The 12,188-nt window shown below is 38.0% G+C and overlaps 1 protein-coding gene across 2 annotated transcripts in view; it reads left to right on the top strand.

Moving 5' to 3' along the window:
- Window positions 1-12,188, top strand: part of Cadps2 (calcium dependent secretion activator 2) — a 564,078-nt gene that overhangs the window by 380,108 nt on the left and 171,782 nt on the right. For both annotated transcript variants that reach the window (XM_052173304.1, XM_052173303.1), the window contains exon 9: window positions 6,621-6,687. In XM_052173304.1, the coding sequence (XP_052029264.1) occupies window positions 6,621-6,687 (67 nt within the window). The remainder of the gene's footprint in view (window positions 1-6,620; window positions 6,688-12,188) is intronic.

Below are 12,188 nucleotides of genomic sequence, written 5' to 3'. Positions count from 1 at the left end.
TAAACTTCCCCCTAGCAGCATATTTTAAATATATAATAAAAAACTTGGGAGTCTGGCATTCAATATCCAGACACTTCAAGATACAATATGACCTCATTGAGGTAGTTGAATACCCCAAAGTATATGCCACAGGCCAGGAAAAAGCATTAGGATTAATTTAATTTAGTTTTGGTGTTTTGTTTTATTTTGTATTTGTCTGTTTGCCTCTTGACAGTGATTATTGTTTCTTTGGGGAAAAAAATATCACTGTATCCATTAGAAATGTCTCTCACTGTGTCACAAAGGGACTCGGAGAGAGCTCCAAAGTCTTGAGACTGGCTAATGAAACCAAATGCTCCAAGGCTCTGTGCCTCTGTGTGAAGCCCCAGGACTGCATCCCAGATGCTAACTTCTGTGCTACTTAATCCAGTGTAAGAAGAGAAGATTTTAAAGTTAAGCAGATAATTTTGTATTCAAAGAGAGTAACTTCTTAATACTTAAGTTGGGCGTATTGGTGAAAGCAAATACTTTTAAATAGTACTTGAGCAGTTATTTTCAAGTAATCCAAAACACTCTAGTTACATGAGGACTATAGTGCCCTGGAAACATTTCAACAGGAACAAGTTGCGTATTTGGTATCAGCGTAGGCAATGTGCAATAATAGAATATTTCTTTTGAAGCATCTTAAATAATTGTTGCACCAAATATGGCTCTGGCTAGAGGACCTGTTACCTAAGGCAGTGTTCTAGGGGAAGTAGAGGGTAGAGCCTGGCCATGAAAACCGCTTTCATTTGTGCTTTGTTGGAATATTTTAAATACATTGTTTAAAGACAAATTCCATAGATGTTGAAAATAAGTAAACGTGAGCCCCCTAAAAAATTAATAAATATATTTGCTTTCACTTTAAAAATAAAGTAAAAAGTCCACAGAGTTTATCAGAGAACACTTATGTCATACTAAATGGTACTTATTCTATTAGACAACATTGCAAGTTGCCACAAAGATAAAAGTGTGTATTTCCCATTTTGACAAGTATTTGGCAGGTCTGATTTCCATCCTTTTAAAAACAAAACAAAACCCCTTTATTATTGAGTTTGGAAACCAGCAATGACTTGGCAAGTGTCAAAATACTAAGGAAGACTCCAGCTTCAGAGACAAACCAGCATCAGTTCCTTAGTGTTCTATGGAAGTTTTGTCCCTCCAGAATGAAGTGCAGTTTGACTGATAGCACCCACACATACACACACACACACACACACACATTTGTTTCATAGACCCCTGTTTCTTAAAGCAACAAAACACCACTTTGTTCAGAATTAAAATGACAGGGAAATGTAAACCTAATTTTTAAAATATACTTCTATTTAAAACAAGGAGAAAATAGCTTTTTAGGGTCCATCTAATCAATTATATTGCCATTATATGTCAAATAGTTAAACCTATCGCCAAATTTTTGCTGAACAGCGTCAGGCAGTTGTTATTGGTGAGTATAGTAGTTATGGTAGTGTTCTGGGGCTCTTTCTGAGTCAGTAAAAAATATATCGGGTTGTCTTTTATCGTTATTTGAATCCAAGTCCTTTACTGTATATAAACTCCCTAAAAATTAGTATAAATAGGTCATAGTCCAGAGAGTAATTTGTTTCTCCATAATTAAGAAGTATCCCAACATTAATATGTATGTCACTACACATTATTTAGCAAAATATACTTTCAGGTTAAACTTTTTATATTTTCCTAAAATTAAAAAAAAGGCATTTGGGATTTAGATACCATAAAAGAGATAGTGTGCACCTGACAGTTAACATTTTAAAAAAAGGAGTGTCTAGCAGGCTGGAGATTCAACAGCCACACTAGGTCTTCAGATGGCTTAAGAGAGAATGGGTTTTGATTTTTGTAAGACGTTTTCTGGTCAATAAACTGCCTAGTGCTTATATAATAGTAATTTGTGCTCCTTATCTTCACTCCTCCATACTCCAACCTTCCCAAGTAATCCCAGTGCCCATCTGTAATGACTTGAGACTCTTCTGAATTTTAACCATTACAAGGGCCTTGAAAACTAAAGATCTTATTTAACTGGGGAAGTGTTCGGGTAGTTCTCTGTTGTATCTGAGACAAAGAGTTAAGGGCCCTCACATTGTGCTGAGTATTCAGTTTAACTATATGAGGAGACGTAGCTATGGAGCCAGAAAGACCATATACCCAGAATACTTCTTAGCAGTGCTTTTTCTAATTATGAAAGTAAGGTGCAGTCTCACTCAAGGCCACTGGCAATGCAGCACACCATAGGCATTTTAGAACACCAGTCTGGCAATTTCTCACATGGCTAAACATATGCTTTCAATATAATGCAGCAGTCTCATTTCTGGACAGTAGAACACCTGAAAAGAAAACATGCGAACGCCATAGGCTTACACACAAATATTCATGGTATCTTTATATCTCACAAGCAGAGGTGTGGGAGCAACATGCTGCTGACACGCCAACTTGGGAATGCATTCATACAGTGGCTTAGCAATGAGAACAGACTCCTGGTACACATCATAAGAAGATCTCACAGGTGTTCTCCTAAAGGAAGGGACTTACACACATAATGCTGTGTGCTATGTAATTGCAGCGACATTGGAGAAAGCATAATGAACTGTAGAGTCAGAAACAGAAGCACAGACAGAACTGAGGATGTGAAGAGAGACTGGTCAGGGTGGGCACGAGGAACCTGGCATCCTACAAACTGAGTGCAGTACTGCCCACAAGATGATTATTTTTAATTTTTGTTTTTAATCACCCCTTTTAATGTCAGCCTAATCATTTCTTACTATGTGAGATTTAAGATCTCATTTTGAAACAATACTGGCAAACTGGTGTTTTTTATGTATTTCCTACTTTAAAGTACATTTCATAAAACGAAAAGTATTTGCTCTTATATCAGTAGAGAGGGAGCCTTGGAACTTGACCCCAAAGCCCATGTTTATAGTGAAAACAGGATACCCGTAAACATTAGCGTGTTCTTTTTATTCAGTATGTATTATTTCTTTGTTTTTTACTTATTTCCATTTCATATATATATATATTAGTAATGTGAAATTTTTACAAGGAAAAAAATACTGTGTGGTTTTTCCACAGTGTTTACAACTCTTTCTTCTTGGTAGCCCTTTGTTGACTGTTATTTCATTTTTATTATGCGTAGAACTCATGGCATTCTCAGGACCATTTTGTATCTGGGCGCGTTTGGCCCATTGTCCCTTGATGTATGTGCTTGGACAAACTCTCATAGTGCAATAACTCAAATACTTCTAGGTCTGACATCCAAATGTCTTGCTTTCTCGTACACAATGTCCTTCCAGTCTTTCTCTTTACCACATTTTCCACTAGTCTCCAAATGCTGCAGGTCTGTAATCACCTGGCACTCTACTGCTTCTCTGCAGAGAAACCAGAAGTTGTTACTCTGAATTCATTGGCCCGTCGTCGTCGTCGTTTTGCAGGCTCTTCAGCTGGCTAGTGCTCCTCACAGAGAACCTCACTGCCTTAACCCTCATGCTAATTTGCATGTGGTAATGACAGTCCTCCTATCTCCCTATTCACTTTCACGTGTGTGTGACCCATCTGCCCAGCACTCTGCAAAGTGAGATGCTTTGGGAGAGCTGAGAAGCGGGCTGTGGTCACAGGCAGGGGTTATTCCCAGTGCCCTCGGTGGCTTCTGAGCCTCTATTAACTACTCATCCTGCTACTGCCCTTTTACACTGAGCATCTATCACGTCCACAGTAGCAAGCTCCTTGGGTCACTGTTGTTAACCCTGTAATAGGAACGTGGGCGTGTGCATTTCAGAGGAGGGAAATTATATAGAGAAGACAGAAAGAGAGCAGCTGAACACCTATCCCCACAACCACAGATGAGAAATTAGAGGCTAAAAGAGAGGGCGTTTAGGGGACCTCAGGAAGAAACAGTGAACGGGTGAGAACAGAAATAGCCCACATCTCCACCAGTGTCTAACAGAGTCTGCATTGCATCCGCAAATGCATGAAACGGTCTTAGGTAAATCTGGATTGTCAAAGAGAAACTCACCATATTTAGCTGAAAGCAAATGAATAGTAGATTGGGCTATTTGATACTTCCAATGCACGAGCCCAGTTGTTTTGAACTTTAATAGTTCCTTAGTTCTTTATTCTAACTCCAATAGTGTAAAAAAAAAAAGAGAGAGAGAGAGAGAGAGAGAGAGAAGAATAAAAAAACTTATGTCTGCCCTACTTTCGTTCCTCGGGAAATATCTCCATTAATATTTAGAATATTTATTTCATGTTTGTTCTTAGAAATGTCAAATCAGTATGGGTATGAGTAAATCCTTGCCCTTTTCACATAGCCTTATATAATACATTTAATAATTAATACATTTCTACAGTTTATTAACTGCAGAAATGTATTAATTCATTTATACATGTCATAACTTCAGTGGCAAAGCATTATTTCCCTATGATTATACCATGATGGCATTTAGTAAATACATCCTTCACCCATGAGCATTTGTCACCAGTTTTCAGTAACAAAATGCCATGTGTCCTGGTAAGCATACACTTTTCTATGTGACTTCTTATTACTTGAGTAACTCCATAATAAAAAGTTAGGTATTTCTATATTTTGCCATGGTATTGCTCATGAGAAGGGTTTCCTGTTAACATCCCCACTGGCATTAAAGATAATATCCATTCATCCACCAGACCTTCACCAACATCTCATCTTTTTATGAAAATATTTTTTAGAACTTTTTTTAAGAAACAAAAAGATCCCAAGGCACAATTAGCATAACAAATGACTCCCATGAAGAAGTAATGAGAGGGCCCTGATCCTGGAAAGGATTGATCTAGCATTGTAGGGGAGTACCAGGACAGAGAAAAAGGAGGGAGGTGATTGGAGAATGGGTGGAGAGAAGAAGGCTTATGGGACATATGGGGAGGGGGGAACTGGGGAAGGGGAAATCATTTGGAATGTAAACAAAGAATATAGAAAATAAAAATATAAAAAAAAAGAAACAAAAAGATATGTTTTATAAAAGGAGGTTTGTAAGGCAGAAGCTAAGTTTTTAAACTAAAATTTCAGCTATGATAAAATCTTAGATGTGACATCCTTTATTATATAAGGTTGTTCGTAGATTAAGTGCATTCAAATAGTAACCCTTATGCTGGTAAGCCTGTGCTTTCAAAGTCAAACTGTGGTAAGATTTGAAACAATGTAGCTTTAAGCTCTGCATTTCCACCAGTTACATTGCATCGTTGCATGGTGTGTTTTCCTAATCACTCACCTCACTCACCACCAGGAGCTTACTGGTTTTGTACTTGTCCCTTTTCCCCATGGATACTTCAGCACATCCTTTCTGTATTCATTAAGACCAGAGGCAGAGACAGGTGGAAGCCCAGAGCTCAGTCACCAACCAGCACTACCTACACAGCAAACTCGAGGCCAGTGAGAGGCCCTGGTCTAAGAAACAAGAAGGGGTGGCACGTGAGGAGCAATCCCGAGGTTGATCTCTGGAGGAGCAGCCCCCGAGGCTGATCTCTGGACACCACATGAATACTCACGCACAAGAGCATGTACATTCACATCCGTGCCCATATGAACACACACAGCAAAGTAGTTCTATTCAAATTAATGACCAGATTGATCCTTTCAGTCTTGGATTACAGGTATCATGCAAAGGTAAAAGCCAGGGCTGTGATGATGTTAAACTAATAAGACTGTGTTGGTTTTTTGTGTGTATATGGGTTTTTGTTTTGTTTTGTTTTTTAGATATTTTGGAAACTGCGGTGGTTTGTTTTGTTTTTTGAAGTATGTTTTTGTTTCTTGGGTTTTGTTGGTTTGTTTGTTTGTTTTAGATATTTTCTTTATTTACATTTCAAATGGTATCCCCTTTCCTGGTTTCTCCTCTGAAAACCCCCTATCCCATCCCCCTTCCCCCTGCTCACCAACATCCCCATTCCCACTTCCCTGTCCTGGCGTTCCCCTATACTGGGGCATCGAGCCTTCTCAGGACCAAGGGCCTCTCCTCCCTTTGATCATAGTGGGGGGAAAAAATGTTCAGTGGAGAGCTTCCATGAGGCACATAAGTCTCAAAATGACAGAGCTGGCAGAGAACTTGGAAACAGGGACACCTAGTGTTGTCCTCTAGTAGGCAAAGAAATGGAAATGGATATTGGTGCAGACGTTGCAAGGTCACCCAGCTGGATCATGACCTTTCACCCTGGATTCTTGGCACTGTGTCTACCTCCTCCTCAGGCTGCACTCATCAGCTCCAGTCATCTGAGCACTGAAGAGTTCAGAGCGAGTTCCTCCGCTCGCTCGTAGCCTCCGTGTCTCCTAAGAAAGGAGCCGTGAAAATAAAATTCCAACCGATTCTTTGATTATCCTTTCTAACTCCTACTCCGTTCAGTTCGTAGTAAGGATTGACAAACTGTAAGCCACGTAAATCAATTCCCTTTCAGGAGTCGAGAATCAGCGAAGTTGTCTTGTAACACAGAAGCTGCCTGTTGTCTCTTATTTCCCATAAACTAAACTTTGCCTTTAGCGGGCTGGTCTTATAAATACCTATGGAAGATATATGGCGACGGAGAGCAACACCGTTATTTACGTGCTGTCTGCTTGTTTTTCTTACCAGGTATCTGTATGCCCTTGGACAGAAGGTTTGGAAAAGATGGAAAAAGCGCTACTTTGTTCTTGTTCAGGTCAGTCGCTTATTTTCCTGCTCAGTAACTGCTCCCTGACAGCGAGTCTCCCTCTGTTGACATTTGTATCAGTTATTTGCTTGTGTCCTGCCTCCTTCTAATAAATAAGCATTAGAAATTAAGGGGAAATCATTTGAAATGTAAATAAAAAATATATCGAATAAAAAAAAACAAAAAATAAATAAAAAAAGAAATTAAAACTGACGACGGTTTTAAATAATTTGTTTGAAAGTGAAGCTATACATTCGTTATACGCCAGCACAAATGACATTTTTATATCCACTCAACAACCCAAGCAACTTGTAGTCAGATCACTGATGCCCTGTCCCTTCTTTCACTGTACATTTCTTTATTGGCTGGTGCCTTAGAATGTAGCTGTTTTCCGTTGTCAGCGTCTGTGTGTCCTCGACTACTTGTATCAAATTCAATAATTGCAAAGTGCTACCGTGGAGCACTTTATCACTTGGTATAGAAGAGACAAAAATAATAATAATAATTTAGAAATTGTGTTGCCAATAAAGGCTTTCTAAAAGGATCAAGAAGATGGTAAGACAGTCCCTTGGGTGGGCTGGGGGGGGGGGGGGGCTACAGCATAGAGGTAGTGTGCAGATAAGTGGTGGTCCATGCGCCTGCTCACTGTATATGAATATGTCATGTCTCTTATGTGTTCATATAAATGTGCTTTTAAATCAAATTGTCCACTCTATTTCTCAGTGATTGGATTCCGGATATAGATTATTGGAATATGTGCTCGTCTGACCTTTTAGAATCATAAGCAACCTTTGTTCATAGGACAATCATTAAGTTCTAGTTACTTTAAAGCATAGCTTTCGAAATTGTGGCCTTCATTCCAGGGTGAATTTAAACTATTTCATTCTCAGCGGAAATATATAAAAAGAGAATCACCCTTGGAATCCTAGCACAGAAGAGCCTGTAAAATCTGATTGATTCCTGCCACACATTAGGCAAGCTTAACTGGGCTAGATCAGAATGGTGTGGGGAAATGCCAGGGGAGGAAAAATTATCATTTGATGTTTTCTAGAGATATAGTATTCCATCAGTCACTGGGAAAAATTAGTTTATTGACGTCCCATGGTAGCGTGGTATCTTCCTGAAAAGTGTTAAAATTCAGTCAAAAGGAGTTGTATCTATATGACACATCAAAATCCATTTTATTCTTAGCTAAAGTGCAAACATGTCATACATGGCTTAGAATAATAATAAAAGGTAGGCACATGTGTATGCATATGTGTATGCATATATACCCATGCACAATACACATACACACACACACACACACACACACACACACCAGTCTTGATCTAAAGCACAGATAATTGTCTTAAATAAAGGTTCCCTGTGCCCAGTTCTCAGTGGTCTTCCTTCCCAACCAAACCTCTTAAGTATCTTATGCAGTTTTCAAGCCAGGCCTTTACACCGGCACAAAACTGTAAATATATTTATGAAGGAACTCTAATATAAATTCCTCTGGATATTTTAATTGCGTTCCTGTTATAGATGTCTCACCTCCCTCTAACTGGGCAGGTTTACCATGGTGATTTGTCTTTGACGCATTGTTAGGAAATGTTCCACTGATTTTTCAAGGAGGAAATAAGGCTGCTTTGTTCAGTTATGTTTTATGAATTTATATAGGATCAGTTGTCATCTTAGGAAATGGTTTGGAGGATAAACTACTTTTGAACAAACTAAGCTAACTCTTTGAGATTCACTGATGGAAACCTGTGAAAAAATATTAAAGTGTGTTTTAAGGACAGGCAGATGGCATTTGTTAGGGTGAGGACCTGGTAAACGGCAGTAATCTCAAAGTTCCCAATGTATTTTTTGGTTCAGTATGAAAATTAAGATTCTAGAGACTGACTTTGAAAAATCAAACAGCCTTAGCTTCGAATCCTAGGAAGGCTTAAGATTATCATTTGCTACCTATCTTATTGTCTAGTAGATAGATGAATCCAAGATTTTAACACCAATTCATACACTTTGATTGTTATTTATTAGCGTTTAAAAATCGAAGGAGGAATTAGAAAAATATCAAATTCATAAAGTGGTTTGTTTTTGAAAGTCAAGAAATATGGAGCTAAGTTTTTGAGATAACTAAGTATATATTTTATTTTAAAATGGAAAATTGAATCCAAGTAGTTGCTAAATCCACGGTTATCAATTTAAATATAAGAAAAATTCTTACAACTTGAATTAATTTAAGTTTATTATACTTGTAACATATCATAGATACATGAGAGAGATGAATACATACATACATACATACGTACATACATAGACAGGCAGATAGATATAGACACACAGAGAGAGGAAGAATTCTGTGACTAAATGTCTGAAATATATATGCCAGTACTCCGACAACTTTTTGAAGTTTCAAACACAATTGAATCTTCCTTCCAATTCCAAATGTAATGGGAAGACAAATTGAAAGCGCTCACTTCGAAATCAAGATGGATATGTATGGAGATTCGATGAGAGGGGCCCATTGGGAGGACCAGGGTAGCTTTTATTAGTGTTTTTAAAGACATCTCTCATTCTATCTGCACGCAGCTTGTGCGTCCATACCTGCAGGCTGCACTATTGAAAGGTGAAGGAGCTGTTTTTTCCTAGGGAGGACAGCATACCCTGCTGTGTCTGCTGCTGCCGTTGGCACAATGGTGCTCTGGTGATAATGTGAATCTCATCACCACGTGTGAGTGTGGATTATGTGAGCGATACAGCTGGAAACCTAGCCATCAGCCCAAGAATTTGTACTCATAAAAATTGATTGAGAGTCAGGTTTGGCCAGCTGCAAAGTCATTGTCCCAAGTGAACACTCGAGGAGCCACTGAGGTGAAAAGACTTTTCAAAGACTCATATAAACATGAAAATCAGAGGCAAGAATGTCAATCTAAATTAGAGTCAAAACATCAGAAAGCACACTATTTGTTAATGTTGGGTATTTGTGTAGTTTCCTAGGTAGGTTGTGTTCCTGTTTATATTCTAGCCCTGATGTATTTACAGTAATAAATCTATTTTAATAACTGTGTTTTAAAATTGAAGGTAAAATTTGGTTCAAGATAAAAGAATAATTACAAAGAATATATTTGAAATCTCTCCAAAATTAAAATTTCTTATACATTTTTCTGTTTCTCCAATGTTGTAGTATTTGTTAGATTTAAGGAAGCATGACTGATAGGAAGTGCTTCTGATAACTATACTGCAGTTCATGTTATAATAAGAACTGGATATCTTTGAAACACTTTTTCTTCAGATAATCAGCTTCAGGACACACTTCATCTTTGGTTCAAAACATTTTTTTTTATTTAACTAGGTTAAATTGTTTCTCTTACAGTCCTCTAACATTTATTCAAGTAGTTATATAGGACAAATATTGTATGTTTCTGTGATAAGTCGAGGTTTTCCTGGGATATTTATGTACTAGCACATGATTTATATATCTAATATGATTGTTATTAAGTGATTTACCCTGTGGCAAGCATTTGCCTAAAGCCCTTTTTATAAATTAGATATTTTCTTTATTTATATTTTTGTGACATTTTTATTAGATATATTCTTTTTTACATTTCAAATGTCCCCTTTCCTGGTTTCCCCTCACCCAAAAATCCCCTAACCCATGCCCCCTCCCCCAACTCACCAGTCCACCCTCTCCCACTTCCCTGTCCTGGCATTTCCCCATACTCTACGTTCTCAGGACCAAGGGCCTCTCCTCTCTTTGATGTCCAACAAGGCCATCCTCTGCTGAATATGCATCTAAAACCCTTCTCATGCATGATCTTATTTGCTCTTCAAAATAAGTGGGACAAAATAGGCGTTACTATCCCATCCCCCAACTGTACAGATAAGATAGAGTGTGCAGGAGTATTATGTGATTATGTGTATTATGTTTTCAGAATTAGCCTAGTATGAGATGACGTCACGCGAATCCTGTTCTGTTCAGTAGTAGAGGCAACGCTCATATTTCTTATTCCATATAACAAATGATTAAATGAATGCGCACAACCACAGTTTGTCTGAAGATAAACAGATCTCCTAAAAAAAAAAAATCACTAGGAATCTTTAGTGCTCTAAGGTACAAAGCAGTGTTGCCGCCCTAAGGAAGTAACCGTGGAGTGGTGGCCTGGAGAGCCCCAGGCTTAGGAAAACAACTGACTGTGTGACCAAGGGAAACTAAAGTAGACATCCATGTTGTGTTGGCCCTGTGTCAAGTGTTCCCTCCTTGTTGTGGATGTGTCAGAATCATGACTTGAAGTTGCTGCAAACAACAGCAGGCTATCAAGACATAATGTTAATTACACATCAGCTGAGTTGGCACAGGATGTAAACAGGCAGTGATCAGAGCATGCCAGAAACACACGAGAAGCGGTGTTTCTCGGGAAGATGCGGTTGGGATGCTGTCGGGATGAACCTGAAGAACTGACATTCTTTCCCTCTGTGATTTTTTTTTTTTTTTTGAAGAACTAAGAATATTTGGAGGACCTACTGCGGTGAACTCCTCACAGGCATTTGGGCCTGTGCATAGAGAGGGTGGTTACAGTGTGAGGAGGTTTTGTCTAGGATGTCAGCCGTCAGCTTATGCGACCAGAGAGTTTAACATGATAAAGGCAGAGCTGTCACATCAGCAGAAATTAGAATGTTGCTATTTAGGTTGAGCATGCTCCGTGTATCAACACAAGGATTTTAGGGTAGAAAATGAAAGGCCCCCATCAACATTCCTACAGAGCACCTACTCCATTCTCCTGCCTGAGGATAGCCAAGTAATTCCCTGTGGTAGGAGGCCCTAAATTCACATAGACAAGCACACAACCATTCCTAATGGGTTAATTGATTTTATTTTACAAGTTTCCTCATTCTCTTTTAAAATGAACAATAACTATTTTACATGAAAGATTAGCTCCATAGTATAATCTGTACTTTTATTTGTCTTGCTCAGAGTTTTTTTGTCCACAGATGAAGTAAAAATATATAATTTTCATATATTGTTTGTATATATGTAAAAACTACTATAGAAATGAAATTTCTGTGTCTAAGGTAATAGATATTTATAATGCTAAATAATACTATAAATGTTTAAAGAACACATGCATTTTAAGTGTTTTCCCAGATGCTGGCGACTGGTTTTCCCATTTGTCATTTTGTCTTTATAGTTAAACATTTCGTAAAGTTGCCCCTTATTTTAATCTTTCAAACCATACATCTTCAATAATGAAGACTATGGAAGAATATCATTTGTTGTGGAGTTTATTTGGATCAAAGTATCAAGACAAAATAGTATTTCATTTTGAGTTTATTTTTAAGCTAACTTTCATATTTGATAATTAGGACTTTTCATGGAATGTCTGTAAAAACAGTTATGGTGGTTACAGGAGTTTGTATGACTTACCCTAAAATGTTAGCAGTACATTTAATCTTGAAAATTCCTGTAACATATATTAATATGAATATTTACCTATATCTCAAAAACTAAAATTTGCAAGGGAGAC

The sequence above is a fragment of the Apodemus sylvaticus genome, chromosome 2 (genome assembly GCF_947179515.1).
Source record: "Apodemus sylvaticus chromosome 2, mApoSyl1.1, whole genome shotgun sequence".
NCBI classification, from domain to species: Eukaryota; Metazoa; Chordata; class Mammalia; order Rodentia; family Muridae; genus Apodemus; species Apodemus sylvaticus.
Note: the sequence above shows the minus strand (reverse complement) of the source record. Positions and strands in the feature narration are given on the sequence as shown.